Source organism: Schistocerca serialis, chromosome 9 (genome assembly GCF_023864345.2).
Source record: "Schistocerca serialis cubense isolate TAMUIC-IGC-003099 chromosome 9, iqSchSeri2.2, whole genome shotgun sequence".
NCBI lineage: Eukaryota > Metazoa > Arthropoda > Insecta > Orthoptera > Acrididae > Schistocerca > Schistocerca serialis.
In genome coordinates this window covers 306855825-306876996 of record NC_064646.1, presented here as the reverse complement: position 1 = coordinate 306876996, position 21172 = coordinate 306855825, and the positions used below count along the sequence as shown (strand labels likewise).

General features: G+C 46.0%; 1 protein-coding gene across 50 annotated transcripts in view; it reads right to left on the bottom strand.

Annotated features, from left to right (window-relative positions):
• Positions 1 to 639: 639 nt before the first annotated feature.
• LOC126419810 (collagen alpha-1(III) chain-like) overlaps positions 640 to 21172 on the bottom strand; it is a 64219-nt gene continuing 43686 nt past the window's right edge. For all 50 annotated transcript variants that reach the window (XM_050086998.1, XM_050086999.1, XM_050087000.1 and 47 more), the window contains 5 exons: positions 20247 to 21050; positions 15386 to 15531; positions 12495 to 12760; positions 8330 to 8496; positions 640 to 2011 (listed from right to left, as the gene is read on the bottom strand). In XM_050086998.1, coding sequence (XP_049942955.1) covers positions 1736 to 2011; positions 8330 to 8496; positions 12495 to 12760; positions 15386 to 15531; positions 20247 to 21050 — 1659 coding nt within the window. In that variant the 3' untranslated portion in view covers positions 640 to 1735. The remainder of the gene's footprint in view (positions 2012 to 8329; positions 8497 to 12494; positions 12761 to 15385; positions 15532 to 20246; positions 21051 to 21172) is intronic.

Here is a 21172-nt window from a genome sequence, read left to right as displayed (position 1 = left end):
TTCTATGTCAGTGGTCACGTGGTGTTCAGAGAGGCACGCAAGGAATGTTGCTAGTGAAGTTAATGCTCCTTACAATGTTAAGGTGTATTGTAATATACTGTTGTAACAGCACCGAATGGATGGCGAGACACGTTTACCATGGATGTATTTCTGACTGAAAATAGTGCTCACTGTATACTATCGTCACCAGACAATGGCTGACCATCCTGTTGATGAAATTTCTTTGGAGGAGACTCCTGACACTCCCCGCTGCTCTTAACTGAGTGCAAGCTGCTTACACCTGTTTTAAGAACTGAAACATTTCCTCATAGTACGGCATTTTTATCACTGCATCGACGTCACAGAACCTATTGGGTATATGTTATCACCACAGGCACCAAATTTCTACAAAAGGTATTCAGTTACTGGTCTCATATCAAACATTATGTCTAATACGATGTAATTTAAGTAGAAAATTAGTGCAGGGCATGTCAAAGAAACAACTTTTATTCGCATTTGTAAGTACATAAGTGAGTGTGGGTTCAGTTTCTTTCCTGCGTTGTGTTGGAACTGCGCATCTGTTGAAGATTTCATGTTGAACATCTGTAGGACTGTCTGTTGTTTTTTTTTTGGTGCCGGATGTAATTGAAACACTGCCCAAATATTATAGGACATTTTATTTACTGTTTCGCATACTTTATTTGTAAATATTGCTTAAGCATTACAGTAACAAAATCAGATCATATCATCTTTAGATGTACTCTGCAAAATACAGTTCATTTTTACAAAAAATCGTTACAAATTATCGAGATTTTTATAAGGCAGTATTTTTGTTTGAGCAGTAAATTTATTAGAAAATAAGTGAATCATATGACTCAATCACACAGCAGTGTTTCTTTTGGTTGTTGCATACAAAGTTTGTAGCATAAAACGCAGAATATCCGTAAACTGGCCATTGTTTGTAATAAAAATGTAATTAACTGTTGCTTTCAGTAAAACGAAACAAGTGTCAGATCGTCGTCAAACTAACAATTGTAGCTAGTCTCTCATCTTCATTTCGTGCTTCCTTTTCCTGCTTTACAGCTGAAAGATTCCTCCTCAGTCAATCGCCCTACACGGGGAGTAGTCAAACCATTATGAGTCAGTCTCAGCAAAATGTTTTCCATCAGCGTTTGTCAGTTTAGTAAACATTTATGAAATCGCTGCTGGAAATAAATTACGAAAACGTGTTTACAAAACGTTTTATTTAAAAAAATTAATTGGCAGGATTAGAAAGAAAGCACACCACACTTTCTTTGTCCACTGGCCATTCCATTAAGGAATTTCAAAGGGGAACGTCTGGAGCGTCAATGGTGTAGCACGAAGAAGCTGTACAAGAGCTATCGACGCTCCGACGTTCCTTTTGGAGTGTAAATCCACACTTGGCAAGCGTGCAAGTCCAGAGGGTCCCAAAAATTACATACAAGCAATACCCTTGCAAAGCGATAGTATCCCCTAAATTTCCAAATGAGTGCATCAAGCTGCCAGTAGTTGCAGTGTCGACGGTTTCGTGTAAAATGGAACTGATAACATCTGAACGAGTTTGCGCGAAGATATGAAAACATCACAGATCGCAGTCAGTATTATGAGGAATGGGGAGTCCTCTGAAGAGGAGTAGTGGAAGCCGTTTGCACTGTTCGACTCTGGAAAGCGGTGGCCACCGACGAAGCGCTGAAGCGCCATCCCCCGCACGCTGCCTCGCGGCGCCGAGGTCCGCCTACTTGCCGTAGCCCTGTGCGAAGCCCGGCTTGCCCTCGGTGTCCAGTTGCTGCTGCTGCTCCTCGAGCTGCTGGCGCCGCAGGATCTCGTTGAGCTCCTGGCGCACCAGCTCGTCGGTGGGAATGGCCAGCACCGACTCGATCCACGCGGTGTCCACGGAGGACAGAGACGCGGGCGCCGACGGGGCGGCGCAGCCCACGTCCCAGCTGTACAGTCCGCGGAGGACCTGGTGGCCCGCCGCGTCTTCGCACGTCACTGGAGAACCTGCGTCAACCTGTGGAGCAGGCGAGGCAGCGATAACAAAGAGTCAAATCTTCAGTTTGGGTAGCGATTCAATGGGCTTCGGTTTATTGGGAGAATTTTAGGAAAGTGTTTTTCATGTGTAAAGAACATCTAGTGTAGAACACTGATGAGACCAATTTTGAGTACTGCTTGAGTGTTTGGGATCCCCACCAGGTTGATTAAAGGGAGACATGTAAGCAATTCAGATCTGGACTGCCAGATGGTTACCAGTAGGTTGGATCAACACGCAAGTATTACAGACATGGTTGGGGAACTAAAATGGAAATCCCAGCACAGAATGCTATTGAGCAAATTTAGAGGACCGGCATTTGAAGCTGGCTAAAGAACGGTCCTGCTGTCACCAACATACATTTCGCTTAACGACCATGAATATAAGAGAAGTTAGGACTCGTTCGCAGGTTTATAGATACACTACTGGCCGTTAAAATTGCTACACCAAGAAGCAATGCAGGTGATAAACGGGTATTCATTGGACAAATAAATTATACTAGAACTGACATCTGATTACATTTTCACGCAATTTGGGTGCATAGATCCTGAGAAATCAGTTCCCAGAACAACCACCTCTGGCCGTAATAACGGCCTTGATACGTCTGGACATTGAGTCAAACAAAGCTTGGATGGCGTGTACAGGTACAGCTGTCCATGCAGCTTCAACAGGGTACCACAATTCATCAAGAGTAGTGACTGCCGTATTGCGACGAGCCAGTTGCTCGGCCACCATTGACCAGACGTTTTCAGTTGGTGAGAGATCTGGAGAATGTGCTGGCCAGGGCAGCCGTCGAACGTTTTCTGTATCCAGAAAGGCCCGTACAGGACCTGCAACATGCGGTCGTGCATTATCCTGCTGAAATGTAGGGTTTCGCAGCGATCGAATGAAGGGTAGAACCACGGGTCGTAACACATCTCAAATGTAACGTCCACTGTTCAAAGTGCCGTCAATGCGAACAAGAGGTGACGCAGACGTGTAACCAATGGCACCCCATACCGTCACGCCAGGTGGTACGCCAATATGGCGATGACGAATACACACTTCTAATGTGTGTTCACCGCGATGTCGCCAAACACGAATGCGACAATCATGATGCTGTAAACAGAACCTGGATTCATCCGAAAAAATGACGTTTTGCCATTCGTGCACCCAGGTTCGTCGTTGAGTACACCATCGCAGGCGCTCCTGTCTGTGATGCAGCGTCAAGGGTAACCGCAGCCATGGTCTCCGAGCTGATAGTCCGTGCTGCTGCAAACGTCGTCGAACTGTTCGTGCAAATGGTTGTTGTATTGCAACCGACCTCATCTGTTGACTCAGGGATCGAGACGTGGCTGTACGATCCGTTACAGCCATGCGGATAAGATGCCTGTCATCTCGACTGCTAGTGATACGAGGCCGTTGGGATCCAGAACGGCGCTCCGTATTACCCTCGTGAACCCACCGATTCCATATTCTGGTAACAGTCATTGGATCTCGACCAACGCGAGCAGCAATGTCGCGATACGATAAACCGCAATCGCGATACGCTACAATCCGACCTTTATCAAAGTCGGAAACGTCATGGTACGCATTTCTCCTCCTTACACGAGGCATCACAACAACGTTTGACCAGGCAACGCCGGTCAACTGCTGTTTGTGTATGAGAAATCGGTTGGAAACTTTCCTCATGTCAGCACGTTGTAGGTGTCGCCACCGGCGCCAACCTTGTGTGAATGCTCTGAAAATCTAATCATTTGCATATCACAGTATTTTCTTCTTGTCGGTTAAATTTCCCGTCTCCAGCACGTCATCCTTGTGGTGTAGCAATTTTAATGGCCAGTAGTGTAATTGTTTTTTCCCTCGCTCTATTTTCGTGTGGAACAGGAAGAGAAATGACTAGCAGTGGTACAAACTACCCTCTGCCACGTGTCGTGTGTAGGTCTGCGGAGTATGTATGCAAATGTTGAAGTAGATGTTGATTTTGGGAAGTAGTGAAAGAACGAGACTGAGGTTGGCTGTAGTGACCAAACTGTTCACTTTTGATTTTCAGGACATTCATCGACTCTTGTAGACTGACATGGTAGTGATCAAGACGAACCAACTGCTTACATAGAGAATGGAAAGGGTAACTTGGATATTCAATCAGGATCGATATTTTGGCTGTCAGTTCAATAGATGTTCTCTACAGCTGTGGCTCTGAACTGCTGTGATGAGGGAGATCCACTTGCAGAAAGGTGAAGTCGCAAATCCAAGAATGGGCCTTAGGCCGTCAATATTGCAAATAATGCGTCCAGCAACCAGCATGCTTATAAATGTTCATGGTGTGATTCAGCAACTATGGTCCAGCAAGGCAGTAGTCAGAATGAGAAAGCGTTACTGCTGGACATTTTAAGATGAAACCGGAAGCCTGTTAAAGAACGGGACCCTTTGAGACCTAAGTTTCTTCCGGCGTATACAAGGTTCGAATAACTTATGGGGATACAGCCGGGTGACGTCGTTGACAACGGCCGATTTTTCGACAGGTGACGACCCTGTTATTTTCAAGGCAAAACTGCAGCACTTAGCAAAACTGCAGCGGTTACTTGGTGCAGTTTTGCCTCGGAAATGACAGTATGGCCACCTGTCGAAACATTGACGGTTGTTGACGAAACACCCAGCTGAATCACCGTAAGTTATTCGAAAGGGACTTTAGTTGACAGCACAGAAAATGTACTCGATAGACAAAATAATCAGAAATGTATATATCTGAGTGGCGATTGTTCTGTCGGGCATGTCCGACAGAAGAGACACCACTCAGATATATACAGTTCTGAAAAAAAAGCTGCATTGAAATCGGACCTTTCATTTGGCAGCTATGATGTCACCAACAGATACACACGTTAAACTTATAACACCCGTTTGTTTGCGTCGGGGATTAAAAAAGAGGATAATGGCTCCTAGACGTTTGTTTCATTGTGGATGCACAAATATCGTCCGATCTCCTACTGCAATCGGAATTTGCGAGTAGGGAGTTTATTGGACGATGGATGCTGCATTACAGCGTGCGGTAAGTTGAAAATCTGAGTCAGCCAGAGATCATGTTCGGATGGCAGACGCAGTTAAGGCAACCTCTCACGAGTCTTGGGCAGGCATAAATTTTCAACTTTCGCCACTGCATTACCACAACGTCCTGTGCGGCTAACAGTCACCATTTCCCACCCATTCTTTCCCTTTCATTTCCCTTCCTACATTTCAAGTTTACAAAAATAATCAGACTTTACGGCACATTTGCAAAAACAGCAACAATTGGAGTGGAACAAACTGCCCGCAATCGATTCGCGAATTTAATCACGCAGTGTCATAATTCAAGCTAATAAACGCCAAAAAAATTCAAAGAAACGCAATTCGCACTATAAATCATGACAACGGCATGTGGATGAATAAGCTATGTCCTTCGTAAATTACTTCGACCTGGGAACTTCAATGACATCTCGTGTGTACTGTCAAACTTTAACAAACAGAGACGTTCGATTCAGAAATGAGTATTTGGAAATCTTGATTAGTTTCAGTATATGTTCAAAATCCGGTTTTCCCGCCGCTCCCCCTGTACCTCCTCACACTACCCAACTGATTCCGATTCGAAAATTCGAATGTAAAATTTTTGAACATCGTCTCGAACCCTAAAAACCGTGTTCCCGTATTCTACCTACGGTCCAAGAAAGAGGTTGTTGTTTAACATTTTGAAGACACTAAATTGTAGAAAAATCCTGTTCTGGATCGTTTGTGAAATGGCAAGTGGCGGCAAGTGCGAACCCAGCGATGGGAAAGACAGGGAGGGGAGAGAAGGAGGGCAGGACGCAGCCATCTTCCCCCCCCCCCCCCCCCCCTTGTAGAAAAAAGAAAAATTATCTTCGTAAGTCAACTCTCATTCTGCCCTGCCACTCAGAGAGAGGTATCAGTTGATTGTAACAGTTTGAAGAAAGGAGAAACATGTGATGGGTTCCAGCTAGTAGCAAGTGTTCCTATTCCGCCATTCACCGTGGAACTAATACGAGCTGCCCCGTAGCTCTGATCCTGGATACGCTCCTGTGTGTCAGAAATCTAAAATGCTCTTTCTAGCCGCAACACAGATACTTGGGGTTAAAACAGTGACCATGAACAAAAAGGAACAAAAAGTCTAGCTACCTTTGGGTGGATCCCACAATATATTTTTATTTACATTTCTTGCGAAATTTTCTAGTACTTGCTTCTGAGATTTACCTCTTGGGATATTAATTGAGTCAAAGCGAGTAAATGATAATCGTGTCAGTATAATTTCTGTCTTTACCGATTTTTTATTTTATAGACTAACAGCGATACGCTTCGGTTTCTGTAAGTGTCTACTGCCGGACAAACTGTATGACGCAGAGGTAATAGGTTATATACACAAACCTTCCTCGAGAATCAGTCTATTGGTGAAAACCTTATCAAAATGCGTAAAGTAGTTCCTGAGAGTAGCTTTCACACAGAAGCAGAAAAATGCGGTGTGGGACCTTAATTTATAATATGTATAGGCAGGCCTTAATGCATTTCTGGTTATTCCAGCAGCAGACTCTATCAGATAAGAAAGAAACAAATGAGAAGCAGTATGCACCAAACGCAAGTTTTACATATGTACATATATGTAACACGAAACATAACACGTTGAAAGGCATCGATACACAGTATCCCGTCAGATACTAACATACACTCCTGGAAATTGAAATAAGAACACCGTGAATTCATTGTCCCAGGAAAGGGGAAACTTTATTGACACATTCCTGGGGTCAGATACATCACATGATCACACTGACAGAACCACAGGCGCATAGACACAGGCAACAGAGCATGCACAATGTCGGCACTAGTACAGTGTATATCCACCTTTCGCAGCAATGCAGGCTGCTATTCTCCCATGGAGACGATCGTAGAGATGCTGGATGTAGTCCTGTGGAACGGCTTGCCATTCCGTTTCCACCTGGCGCCTCAGTTGGACCAGCGTTCGTGCTGGACGTGCAGACCGCGTGAGACGACGCTTCATCCAGTCCCAAACATGCTCAATGGGGGACAGATCCGGAGATCTTGCTGGCCAGGGTAGTTGACTTACACCTTCTAGAGCACGTTGGGTGGCACGGGATACATGCGGACGTGCATTGGCCTGTTGGAACAGCAAGTTCCCTTGCCGGTCTAGGAATGGTAGAACGATGGGTTCGATGACGGTTTGGATGTACCGTGCACTATTCAGTGTCCCCTCGACGATCACCAGTGGTGTACGGCCAGTGTAGGAGATCGCTCCCCACACCATGATGCCGGGTGTTGGCCCTGTGTGCCTTGGTCGTATGCAGTCCTGATTGTGGCGCTCACCTGCACGGCGCCAAACACGCATACGACCATCATTGGCACCAAGGCAGAAGCGACTCTCATCGCTGAAGACGACACGTCTCCATTCGTCCCTCCATTCACGCCTGTCGCGACACCACTGGAGGCGTGCTGCACAATGTTGGGGCGTGAGCGGAAGACGGCCTAACGGTGTGCGGGACCGTAGCCCAGCTTCATGGAGACGGTTGCGAATGGTCCTCGCCGATACCCCAGGAGCAACAGTGTCCCTAATTTGCTGGGAAGTGGCGTTGCGGTCCCCTACGGCACTGCGTAGGATCCTACGGTCTTGGCGTGCATCCGTGCGTCGCTGCGGTCCGGTCCCAGGTCGACGGGCACGTGCACCTTCCGCCGACCACTGGCGACAACATCGATGTACTGTGGAGACCTCACGCCCCACGTGTTGAGCAATCCGGCGGTACGTCCACCCGGCCTCCCGCATGCCCACTATACGCCCTCGCTCAAAGTCCGTCAACTGCACATACGGTTCACGTCCACGCTGTCGCGGCATGCTACCAGTGTTAAAGACTGCGATGGAGCTCCGTATGCCACGGCAAACTGGCTGACACCGACGGCGGCGGTGCACAAATGCTGCGCAGCTAGCGCCATTCGACGGCCAACACCGCGGTTCCTGGTGTGTCCGCTGTGCCGTGCGTGTGATCATTGCTTGTACAGCCCTCTCGCAGTGTCCGGAGCAAGTATGGTGGGTCTGACACACCGGTGTCAATGTGTTCTTTTTTCCATTTCCAGGAGTGTACAAACCTACCTTTGTTTCATTCTTAACTGACAGATCCCGATGATAGCTTCAGCCGATATGCTTTAAGATGAATAGATTATAAAACTAAAAAGCGATAAAGACGGAAAATTTGCACGAGTCAATGTAAATTTAAGATCGATGTCATTCGTCTTACAAGTGGAGCTGAAAGTCGCGCTGCAAGAACTCACCATACAGAAGCTGGCCGTGGAGGTCGCCGGCAGTGCGCAGCCGAAGCTCTTGTTGAGGACGAAGTACTTGCCGAGGTAGGTCTTCCTCAGCAGGTCCTGGCACGTGGCCGGCTCGATCAGGTTGACGGGTACCCGGTGCATCGTGGCGTCAGCTCCACGAACCTTGCCTGTAACAGCCACCATTCAACCCTGGACCGACTTCCTCTCACCTTTTTAAAAATAGCTCTCTTATATGTAAGTGCAGATTTTTGTCGTCTGCTTGTCGAGCAAGGTGGTGCAATGTTTTAAGACCCCAGTCTCTTATTCAAACCATCCTTCGGGTTGCTGTGCTTTAATGTTAATACTATCATCTGATACCGTACCGCACCGTACACACAACAGCTATGCGATTCAGATGCTGAATGTCTCCACTGTTGGTGGACAGTTCAGTAAGCGAACACAACGCTCGAATGAACCCATTAAAGGGTCGATTGGGTTAAGATCCGTAGAGGTTGGGTTACAACTTTGAAGTTCTGATCATACTAGTTAGAATCACTTCGAGTTGGGTAGCAGGGTATCTCCGCTGAGAGAGTCTGCCTACGAAAAACAGTCATACCGTATGATAACTATGACGTCTGAGGATGAAAGTGTAACAAAATTGGTCAATACCCCCTACCACCTGGATTTGTGGTCTAAGAGAATGAAACGATAATGTACCTCAAGTCATAACGTTATTCTTAAAGGCTTATGAACTTCCAGCCATGATTGTGCCGTTTCTTGCTGGACACTGGAACGCTCATCTGTCCTCTGAAGCAGGAGTCTTCTTGCCTCATTGTCACCAATCAAAGTGCATTCCAAGTTTTAGTATTTCTGTCCGGATGATACGGTTCCAACATGAAGACACTGGCTTCGCGATCAGGAGGAACGTGGATCGGATCACAGCTATTATTCGAGGTTTTCGGTAGTCTCTGAAGAACTTGATGCGAAGAACTGAATGATTTCTTAAAAAATGTCACTGTTGATTTTCATTCCCAGTCTTAGCGAATCAAAACTAGAGTTCCATCTCTGATGACCTTGACCTCAGATCTCGTCACTGCAACCGAGCAAGAAGACACAGTGGTAAGACATTGCATTCCCTTTCGTGAGGGGTCCATTTCAAATACTCCTGTGGTCATCCAGACTTAGGATTTCTGTGGTTCCCCTAAATGCTGGAATAGTTCCTTTGTGAGGAATGTGGCCGGTTTCGTCCCCCATCCCGAGTCTGAACACGGTCTCTAATGTCCATGTCGTAGACGGAACGTAAAACCTGAATTTTCCTTCCTGTCATCTAAGTCTGCATCTACACTCCGCAATTCGTTGTTCCGATCGTGGCAGTGGTTACTTCCCATTGTATCACTTATTATGACTTCTTCCCGTTCCATCTGCGTATGATGCGTGGGAAGAATGCTTAAATTTCTTTTTGTGTGCTGCAGCTACTCTAAGCTTATCTTTGCTGCCCATAGGGAAGCGATACATAGGGATTTGTAATGTATTCCTCATTTAATACTAGTTCTTGAAATGCTATAAGGGATAGTATCCATTCTCAAGCGTCTGCCAGTTCAGATTTTTCAATATCTCCGCGACGCTCTCCCACGGGTCGAATCTGCGACCACACGCGCTGAGTTTCTTTGCACCAGTTCTACGACTCCTGATGGTCCTATCTGATATGAACTCCATACACTTGAGTAGTATTCTAGGATGGGTAGCACGATTGTTTTGTAAGAAATCTCCTTTGTAGACTGACTGAATTTTCTCATTACATGACCAACGCACTGAGCCTATGTGATCATTTTATTTCATATCTTGCCATTTTATTTCATATCTTGTTTGCGTTCCGTTCGAGATGATCGATGGATATTTGCTTCCGTGGCGGCAGTGGAGGATGAATGTTCGACGACCTACCTTCTCGCACAACTGACTGCACGTTGGAATCAACATTGCAATTGCTACGACAACTACAAAGCTATATTTTTACAGCGCAAGTTATTGTACAATTTTTTATATATTGGCAATGTGTGGAAGCAGTTTATATTGGCCTGAAGGCCTGAAGTCGGTCCTCAGATTCCTACCCTGCTAGAAAAGTGGCAAGTTATTGTTATGCCCCTCAATGATATCCCAGGCAGGTCCGAAAATTTTAAGTTCTGCTCCAGCCAACGGCAGAGCCGGAGCGGAAGTCAAGGCAGGCTAGTGTGCAACATCTAGACTGGAATGGCAACCCGGAAGAATAGCTGACATACATCGAAGTGCAAAGAAACTGGTATATGCATGTGTATCCAAAACCCGAGGTATGTAAACAGGCAGAATACGGCGCTGCGGTCGGCAACTCCTATATTAGACAACAAGTGTCTGTCGTAGTTGTTAGATCGGTTACTGCTGCTACAATGACAGGTTATCAAGATTTAAGTGAGTTTGAATGTGGTGTTATAGCAGGCGCAAGACGGATGGGACACAGCATCTCCGAGGTGGCGATGAACTAGGGAATTTCCCGTACGTCCATTTCACGAGTGTACCACGAATATCAGGAATCCGGTAAAACATCAAATCTCCGACATCGCTGCGGCCGGAAAAAGATCCTGCAAGAACGGGACTTACGACTGAAGAGAATCGTTCAATTTGACAGAAGTGCAACCCTTCCGAAAATTGCTGCAGATTTCAATGTTGGGCCATCAACAAGTATCAGTGTGCGAACCATTCAACGAAACATCATCGCCAGTCGGCGTGGCTGTGCGGTTCTAGGCGCTTCAGTCTGGAACCGCGTGATCGCTACGGTCGCAGGTTCGAATCCTGCCTCGGGCAGTTAGGTTTAAGTAGTTCTAAGTTCTAGGGGACTGATGACCACAGATGTTAAGTCCCATAGTGCTCAGAGCCATTTGAACCATTTTTTGAAACATCATCGATATGGGCTTTCAGAGCCGAAGACCCACTAGTGTACCCTTGGTGACAGCACGACACAAAGCTTTACGCCTCGCCTGGACCCATCAACACCGACATTGGACTGTTGACGACTGGAAACAAGTTACCTGGTCGGACTGGTCTCCTTTCAAATTGTATCGAGCAAATGGACGTGTGCGGGTATGGAGACAACCTCATGAATCCATGGACCCTGCATATCAGCAGGGGACTGTTTAAGCTGGTGGAGGCTCTGTAATGGTGTGTGCAGTTGGACCGATATGGGACTCCTGATACGTCTGGATACGTCTCTGACAGGTGAAATGTATATAAGGATCCTGTCTGGTCGCCTACATCCATTCACGTCCATTGCACATTCCAACAGACTTGGGCAATTCCAGCAGGACAACACGACACCCCACACGTCCAGAATTCCTACAGAGCGGCTTCAGGAACACTCTTCTGAGTGTAAACACTTCCGCTGGCCTCCAAACTCCCCAGACATTGTCATTATTGAGTATATCTGGGATTCCTTGCAATGTGCTGTTTAGAAGAGATCTCCACCCCCTTATACTCTTACGGATTTATGGACAGCCGTGCAGGATTCTTGGTGTCAGTTCCTTCCAGCACTTCTTCAGTCGTGTCCATGCCATGTCGTGTTGCAGCACTTTTTGCGTGCTAGCGGGTGCCCTATACGATATTAGGCAAGTGTACCAGTTTCTTTGGCTCTTCAGTGTATGTAGCATGAGCCCACCTCCGAGCTAAACTGCCACACACCACCCGAGCTGGAGGACCAGTTCGCCGATGCAGCAGAGTGACTTCGTGGAGAAGGGAGCATAACATCATTCCATTGACCATGCACAGTGAGGCAATAACGCATAAGTCGTACACAAGAATGGCTTTCAGCACACAGATGCTGCAGAAATATCTGAAATGAAAGCCTGAAGAGAGGGATTGATATAATACCGCTCGGTCAGCGCCCTTCTGCTCGCCTGGCTACTGACAGCCGTGAAGGAAGACAACTGCACACCTGTGAATAATAATGTATATTCTGATAACACTGTCTCATTAGCGCCTGTGGGCGTTTGACAGATCCTCACCGTCCCACTCTGCTTCACATTGTCCTGACAATGTAGAGGTCACAGCTCCAGCTCTTTATAATACCGTCTGAAGAGGAAATCGCTAGCATTGATAAAACAGCAGGAAAATAAACAAACAACCAAGTCCCGAACGGAAGGGGACTTGCGACGTGTGTTACCTTGTATGGCGGCCTTGGTCCAGCCGCTGGCGACGCAGCCGTTGGAAGGCCCGGAGGCCCTGGAGAGCGGCAGGCAGACGGCGGAGAGGCGGCCGGCGCCGCCCAGCGGCAGTGGCGCCGCCAGCACCAGCAGCGCCAGGTCGTCGAACTGCGTGTTGGGGTCGAAGTTGGGGTGGCGGATGGTGGCGGCCACCTGGGACTGCGCCACGGGCTGCCCGCCCACCGACTGCAGGCCCGCCTTCACCGTCAGGTCGGAGCTCTCGCGTCTGTAATGCGACCATCCACCGACGCTCACTAGACGGACTGGGTCAACAGGAACGTGTCTAATCACTACGAGGGGAGGCCGTAAAGTTATAATTGTCACCCCGAAAAAATAAAGTGACGTAAGGATTTTATTGTTTACTAGTAGGTACACGGCTGCATTGAAATCTTAGCGCCACTGTACCAGAGCATGCCTCCACGGGAGCTGAAGCAAAACAGCACAACCCATTGATAAATTGGAGAGTCGAGCTCGTTTTCATTCTCTGCATTTGAAAGGGAACAACGCTGCAACAATCCGTGCTGAATTATAGAGGTGCAATGCCCCTTCACAGCAGTGTACTGTCATAAATGACACAGTCGCTGGGTGGTGCAGACGCTTCTACCAAGTGACAGGCCATCCCTCTGGGAATTGCAAGACAAGTGGAGGGCCTGGTGTCCGAAGATCAGCAAATCACAATCGAAGCGGTAGTGGGAAAAGTGAAAACCAATCATGGATCAGTTTTCATCTTACACAACATATTAACTTTGACAAAGGTCGCCACTAGCAAGATTTTTCGATTGCTCACACCCAGTAGCCGAAATATTGCAAGCCAATTTCTTGTGACTTCTTTAGCCACCTTGTCAACATGACCGAGTTGTTGTTGATATATCATTATGAGCTCACGGTAAAAGAGCAAAACAAACAAGGGAAACATGTGCATTCACCACCATTGAAAAAGGCAAAAAGCCAGTCATCATTGGGCAAAGGAATGCAGAATGTTTATTGGAACTTCCACAATGTGGTGCAAAGAGCTTATGCTCTAGATGGGTAGTCTATTAAAGTCAGACTCAGACGGAAAGGTAAATAAAGGAATAACAAATTGATGAACTGACATTTAATTGGAATAGATCATACCAAGACAATACATTTTTGAAAGATCTTCAGTGAGCCAATGCCTTGAAACAGCATATTTTAGTAACACGGAGGTACTAATATAAAAACTCTTTACCCACCAATATGACGTTTCCCACCTGTTTCGAACAACAAATTTTACCAACAACGACACATTTTTGAGAGATTCTCAATGTGCTGATGCGATGAAATGGCGTATCGTCATAGGATGTCACCTATTATACAGGGTGATTCAAAAAGAATACCACAACTTTAGGAATTTAAAACTCTGCAACGACAAAAGGCAGAGCTAAGCACTATCTGTCGGCGAATTAAGGGAGCTATAAAGTTTCATTTAGTTGTACATTTGTTCGCCATTTCAGCCAATAAAGTTTTTGATCCCTTTTTCTTTGAAGGTGCTACTGTAACTGGACTACAGTATCTGGAGCGCCACCACATTGGCACTTATCTGTCCGTAACTACCTGAACGTCAACTACCGGAGGCGATGGATCGGCCGCCAGGCAACCCATGACAGAGCACTTCATCACTGGCCTCCAAGAAGCCCTGATCTTACTCCCTGCGATTTTTTCTTATGGGGGTGTGTTAAGGATATGGTGTTTCGGCCACCTCTCCCAGCCACCATTGATGATTTGAAACGAGAAATAACAGCAGCTATCCGAACTGTTACGCCTGATATGCTACAGAGAGTGTGGAACGAGTTGGAGTATCGGGTTGATATTGCTCGTGTGTCTGGAGGGGGCCATATTGAACATCTCTGAACTTGTTTTTGAGTGAAAAAAACCTTTTTAAATACTCTTTGTAATGATGTATAACAGAAGGTTATATTATGTTTCTTTCATTAAATACACATTTTTAAGGTTGTGGTATTCTTTTTGAATCACCCTGTATATGTAAAGCAGAGCGTTTGTGTGTACGTATGTATGTCTGGCATCTCCTCCCAAAGTCCTTGATCGGTTTGAACCAAATTTGACACAGAAACAACAAGCCCCACAAGTATCAGCACTGTGTGGTTTAGAACCTCCTAGCTCCAATGGGAGCAGTGATGCAAAAACTTGTTTTTCTCCAACAGCTGGTGTGTAGCTTGGCCTGCACGACAGGGTATTGGCCTGCTTTACTTAAGTATATTCCGTGAGCTACACATGCCAATGGCTGGGGGCAGGTTGAGATAGACAGAGGAGGGGATGGGCAGAGTGAGGAGAGAAGGAAATGGACAGAGAGAAGGGAGTATGGAGAGATGCATGAGGTAGGTAGAAGTTGTAGAGGGGTAGCGGACAGCGGACAGGTGGAAAAGGAAGAGGGTATGGTCAGAGGGAGTGAGGAGGAAAATATGGTTAGAGAGAGGGAGTGGAAGAAGTGGACAACATATGTGAGCAAAGCTGTGGTGGAAAGGCTACTTGTAATACGACACCCACCAAATATGGGCTGCAACTGAAAACAAATATGACGCTTTCCAACTCTGCACTGAAAACAGGGAGATGGCTTGCACGTGACGAAGGTAGTATTCTTCCATTTGTCTAGTCTATCTTCAAATGCGAGTTCACAATATCTGCCATGCTTGATATTGCTCTGCTCATTGGGAAAGACTCTGTAGCGCGCTTTTTCCATGTCATGACGTCAGAAACTCGGCAAGCTGAACGTTGACGTTCGAGTGCAGGGTCTGTGTGACGACGGCTTTAAGGAGTAGAGCAACAACCGACTACAGAGTGGCACGGTCCCATCACGGTGGCAGATGCTTACCCCTCGACACAGTGGGCGGTGGTGAGGATGGCCTTCTCGGTGACGATGACTCCTGCACAGAGCGCCGACTGCAGCTCGTCAGAGAAGATGACCACATCCCACGGGAACTCGCCGGGCGCCGCGTCGTTCTCCGGCACGCCCTGCCTCTGTGACACACGCAGCGAACAAAATTTAGGCCAGAGCAGGGACATGCAGACAGGAGACAGCTGACGTTGAAGACTCCTGCGCAAGCTCTTCAGATGTCAACTGAACCACACTCACCGAAATGAATTCAATCCATGTACTCCACCAACAACATTTCGGGGATTTGTGTGAGTAGTTACATTACTAAACGTGTAAAATTGTCACCAGGGCCATGTTGCAGTTTGTGTCTCTAACAGCTTTCAGGAACAACAAAAATTTGATTTTCAATATTTCGCATAATTACTGGCCGTATTCTAAAGTTTAAAACGCTGTCATAATCTACTCTCTGAGGAGTATAATCTTACGTTTAAGGTTTAACAAACTAAGTCAAGTATTAACGTTATAAACAGTGTATTTGCCTTGAAGCAGTGCAACTCTCATCGCATAACTTACCCAGATCATATTCATCCAGTATTTGATAATGAGGGCACTTAGTGACTTCCAAAAAACTTTAAACATAATTTCATATCTTTTACAAACTTTTCTCGATAACTGCCGCACAAAATAAAGAAAGGAATCAATTTATCGCTTACTGAATATTCGTTTTTCATTAGGTAAAACTCCAGCATCAAATGTGACGTTTTACTTTCTTATTTCTTTACTGGCTCTGAGCACTATGGGACTTAACATCTTAGGTCATCAGTCCCCTAGAACTTAGAACTACTTAAACCTAACTAACCTAAGGACATCACACACATCCATGCCCGAGGCAGGATTCGAACCTGCGACCGTAACAGTCCCGCGGTTCCGGACTGCAGCGCCAGAACCGCACGGCCACCGCGGCCGGCTATATTTCTTTACTCTTTACTCCATTCGCCACCCATTTTGCAGACAGCATCCACATATACCACGAAGATACTTACAAAATTATCTCATTGTACGATACATACTTTAGAAGAAAAACCAGGAAAGTGTAAATTTTTAATTAGTCTGTGGGCAAATAATCGAAAGTAATGAAACTAACGTAATTACTGTTTTGCGTATTCAACCATAAAATTTTAGTACGCTTAGCGTCAAACACATTAGCTCACATGTAAAGCAATCAGACGTCTGAAGCTGTTTTATGTACAGTTCTATTCTCTTAAGAATCGAGGGGGACGGGGGGGGGGGGGGGGGGCGGCGGTGTTTAGCAGTTTCAGGGTAAGATTCCCGGGGGCTTCAGTGGCTCTTTACAAAGTAATAATGTAAGCGTAATTAAATCTGTTCGCTACCTCAGCTCCCTTTGTCTGTGTGAACATATCTTCACAACAGTGACGAAGCCTGTAACATGTAGTCACCAAATCGAACGACACAAAACTCAGACTCATGTAAGAACCCTCAGCTGGAAAAATATTGTGACGAGGTTTCCGTCTCATTGCGGGGACAGCTCGGCATGGCGTCGTCGACCCGTTCTTCGATTGCATTCAGTGAACCCATACACTTGTCCGTATCAGCCAGCTCTTTATTAGTAAACCTAGTCACATTGCTGGGTATCAATGTTAAAGAGTAACAAATTTTATCGGAAAAGTAAATCTAAGACAGAACTGAACAATACTGAAGGTAAGCTTGAGGGCAAATAGTAAACTGGCTATTACGATTCCTATCATTAAGTACTGCGAGCGAATGGGGTAAGTTTGGGACTTCCTGGCAGATTAAAACAGTGTGTTGCACCGAGACTCGAACTGGGGAACTTTGCGGGCAAGTACGACTCCCGACTCCTCCCCACAGCTTTAATTCCGCCAGTACCCCGTTTCCTCCCTTCTAAACTTCACAGAGGCTCTTCTGCTCGGTAGAACACTTTCCCGCGAAAGACAAAGGTCCCAAGTTCGAGTCACAGTTCGGCACTCAGTTTTAAGCTGCCAGGAAGTTTCATATCTGCGCAAACTCCGCTGCAGACTGAAAATTTGACTCTGGAAACATCCCCCAGGCTGTGGCAAATCCATGTCTCCGCAATATCTTTTCATCCAGGAAAGCTAGTGCTGCAAGGTTCGCAGGAGAGTTTCTGTGACGTTTGGAAGGTAGGAGACGAGGTACTGGCGGAATTAAAGCTGCGCGGACGGGTCATGAGTTGTGCTCGGGTAGTCTGGTTTGTAGGACACTTGCCCGCGAAAGGCAAAGGTCCCGAGTTCAAGTCTCGGTCCGGCACACAGTTTTAATCTCCCAGGAAGTTTCATATCACCGTACACTCCGCTGCAGAGTGAAAATTTCATTCTGGGGCAAATTTGTTTGCAAACAATACACACAGCACGCACAGTCGACATCTGCACTGTTGTGGAAATATTTTTAGTGTAATAACTTTGAAGATACCGTACAAATGGACATAAGAAATCAAATGAACTGAAATTACTCTATAACGGGCCATTGGAGACTATGGCCATCTCACACCAAAATCCTTCTAAAATATCTCTGAACGACCTAAAAAGTGTGTTGGTAGAGTTCGGGTTCAGAGTGTGCATTAAAGTGGCTGGAAAGCTACGGTTCTACATCGTATCCATACCTTTGTAGGCGTTATTCGTAGTGCGAGAACATCTGATTTTAGTGTTTGCAAGTAATAAAGGGGTAATCCTTGTTAAAGGAAGCAAGATTTAAGAAGAATTAAGACGCTTTATTGGGATCTGTTGACCTAAAAAAATAGTTTGGTATTGTAAAGTGGAGCAAAATGCTAGGAATCCTCCATTATATGGAAACACGGATAAATACAAGAACCAAGAGGGAGCAATGAGAATAGAAGACCAGGATTGAAATGCTCGGAGTAAGAAGGTCACGTAGTGCTTGTATTTTACTGTCCAGTCTGTATATCGAAGAACCAATGAAGCAAATGAAGGAAAGTTTCTAAAGTGGAATATAAATTCAAGGTGAAGGGATGTCAACGATAAGATTAATTCATGACATTTGCCATCTTCTGCGAAAGTGAGATGGAATTGCGATATCTGTTGAATTGAATGAACAATCTACCGAGCATAGAAAGCGGATTGAGAATCAAAAGAAACATAATGTCAAGCAGGAGCAGAAATGAGATTAGCATCAAAATTGGGGATTACGTTGTAGACCAAGTGACGAAATTATGCTGTCTTGAAAACAGGAAGCTAGGAGAACGTATGAAGCAGACTAGCACTGGGAAACGAAGGCTACTAGCATTAAACATAAACCTGAATGTGGGGAAGAAATTTCTGCCAAAATAAGTTTGGGGCACAGTATTCTATGGAAGTGAATCATGAACTGTGGCAAAACCGGAAAAGTTGAGAATAGAACCTTTTGATATGTGGTGATATAGAAGGGTGGTGAAATTAGGCTGTTGAGCGAAGAAAGAAGGAGGCTTTCCGTGAAGTAGCGAGGAAAACGAGACAGATGGTAAAAGTAAATAAACTGCTTATTGTTTAAAAAGTAATCGCCATAGCTGTTAATACATTTATCCCACTGTGAAACAGGACGGTCAATGATTTCATGAAAAATGTTTGTGGTTGTATCACGGAACCATGATTGCACCCAGGCGTGCGCGTCTTCGTCCGTAGCAAATCGACGACCACGAATGTCTATCTTCAGGGTTCCAAAAAATGTGCAAATAACATTTGGAGAGATCATGACTGTACAGAGCATGTGCAAGGGCTTCCCAGGACACTTATGCACCGTAGGCGAAACGAATTTGGCAACATGTGGGCGGGCGACCATTTTTGAAATAATAAACAATTTATTTGCTTTTTTCCATCTGTCTCGTTTTCATTTCCCTGCCCCATATAGCACTTGGGACACGGATAAAATAGTAGGAAATATGTTAAGACGTCAAAGAATTACGTCCATGCTACTCGGGCGAACAGTATAGGACAAACATCAGTCCGCAGCTCGTGGTCGTGCGGTAGCGTTCTCGCTTCCCGCGCCCGGGTTCCCGGGTTCGATTCCCGGCGGGGTCAGGGATTTTCTCTGCCTCGTGATGACTGGGTGTTATGTGATGTCCTTAGGTTAGTTAAGTTTAAGTAGTTCTAAGTTCTAGGGGACTAATGACCATAGATGTTAAGTCCCATAGTGCTCAGAGCCAATTGAACCAATTGACAAACATCATGCGGTAAGATGGAGGTTACAATACATACAACAAATTACTGAAAAAGTTTGATGAGGTACTACAATGAAAGTTTTAGTCGATGTAGACACATAGACCGAGCAGACTGTTTAAGCGCAATAAGCAGGAGATCCGTGTTCGTACTCTTGTATGCCTCAAATTTTGCATTTGTCACTTGTGTTTGTTCTTCGAAAGTCTGCAGTCTGGTTATGTACACCAGCTGATCACATGACAGCCCTGCTACGTCCCGATGTGCGATTAGCATTATTGAGAAAACTACTGTAGCCACAGCTGATTAATTTATTTATACATCTTAGGATCCCATCACACGTAACACATGTTATGCAGCCTGTTCCCATTTCAGTTACAGTCATCTCTTTGTTAGTCGTTCTTACTGCAAACTTGTTCTTCTAATAGTTACCTTCTATCATATTTTGCCTCTGTGACTTTCCATTGGATTGGAAATCGGGTAACTCCCCCTATGCCCTCCCCTTCCGTCTATTTCAGAAACGAAGAACTAAGATCAACTTTTCATTAGTGGTTTGTCAATTTAATTTACGCCATTGATCGTTTTACTGATAATCAACATTCACTGCTATCAACTACTGTTAGGCTCAATTGGATGACAGTGTGTTAATGTATTACCTGTTTGGTGCCAATGCCGCAGGTAGGTGGGCTGATCTTGCTGTAGGCTACTACGAGGCTGGTACCAGATGGTTGGCGGCCTTGGAAACCAGGCAGTGTTCCCTGGCTGCCTGGTACATAGGTACCTGTAGGATAACCAGTCACGCCACCTGGCTGGTACGATGATGGGGTCGATCCAGGGTACACAGTGCCACCTGGCGTAGAGCCTGATGGGAATACCCCGGGTCTCGAACCTGAGGGGAACCTGGTGCCACCTGCAGGCTGGAAGGGTGCTGGAGTTGTACTGTAACCAGGTTGAGATGATGGCTGGTAAGGCGACAGCGTAGTGCCACTTGAATATCCAGGTGTGCCAGATGGCTGGAATGGTGATGGTGTAGATGATGGTTGGTACACTCCTGGAGTGGAGTAGCCTGGCTGATACACACCAGGGGTCGAGCTACCAGGGTAGACAGCAGTACCAGAAGGCTGGTACACACCTGGAGTGGAGGAAGCCCCTGGCTGGTAAGTAACGGTATAGCCAGGTCTGTAGGAACCTGGGGAGGGTGTTGTGGAGAAACCTGGCTGTCCAAATGGAGAATGCGTCGTTGTGACTGGAAATCCAACGGCAGTGGTACCTCCAGGGACAATTACGTTGGGGCCTGGAGTCTTTAGTGGCTTGCCAGGAGATGGAGACGATGGTCCGTAGCCATATTCTGGCTTCTTGGTACTGCCAGTGAACACACCACCAGGAAGGAAGGGGTTGCCCGAACTAGGCTGGAACCGGCAACACACGCCAGACGATCCATCGAGGCCGACTCTGCAGTTCTGAAATAAACAAAGAGCGTACATCACAGCAAAGTGAACATTTGTATGCCAACTACTTTACAACTTGCATAGCAGACAAAAAATATCTTATCTTTATGGACATTATTTACATTCATTCATCT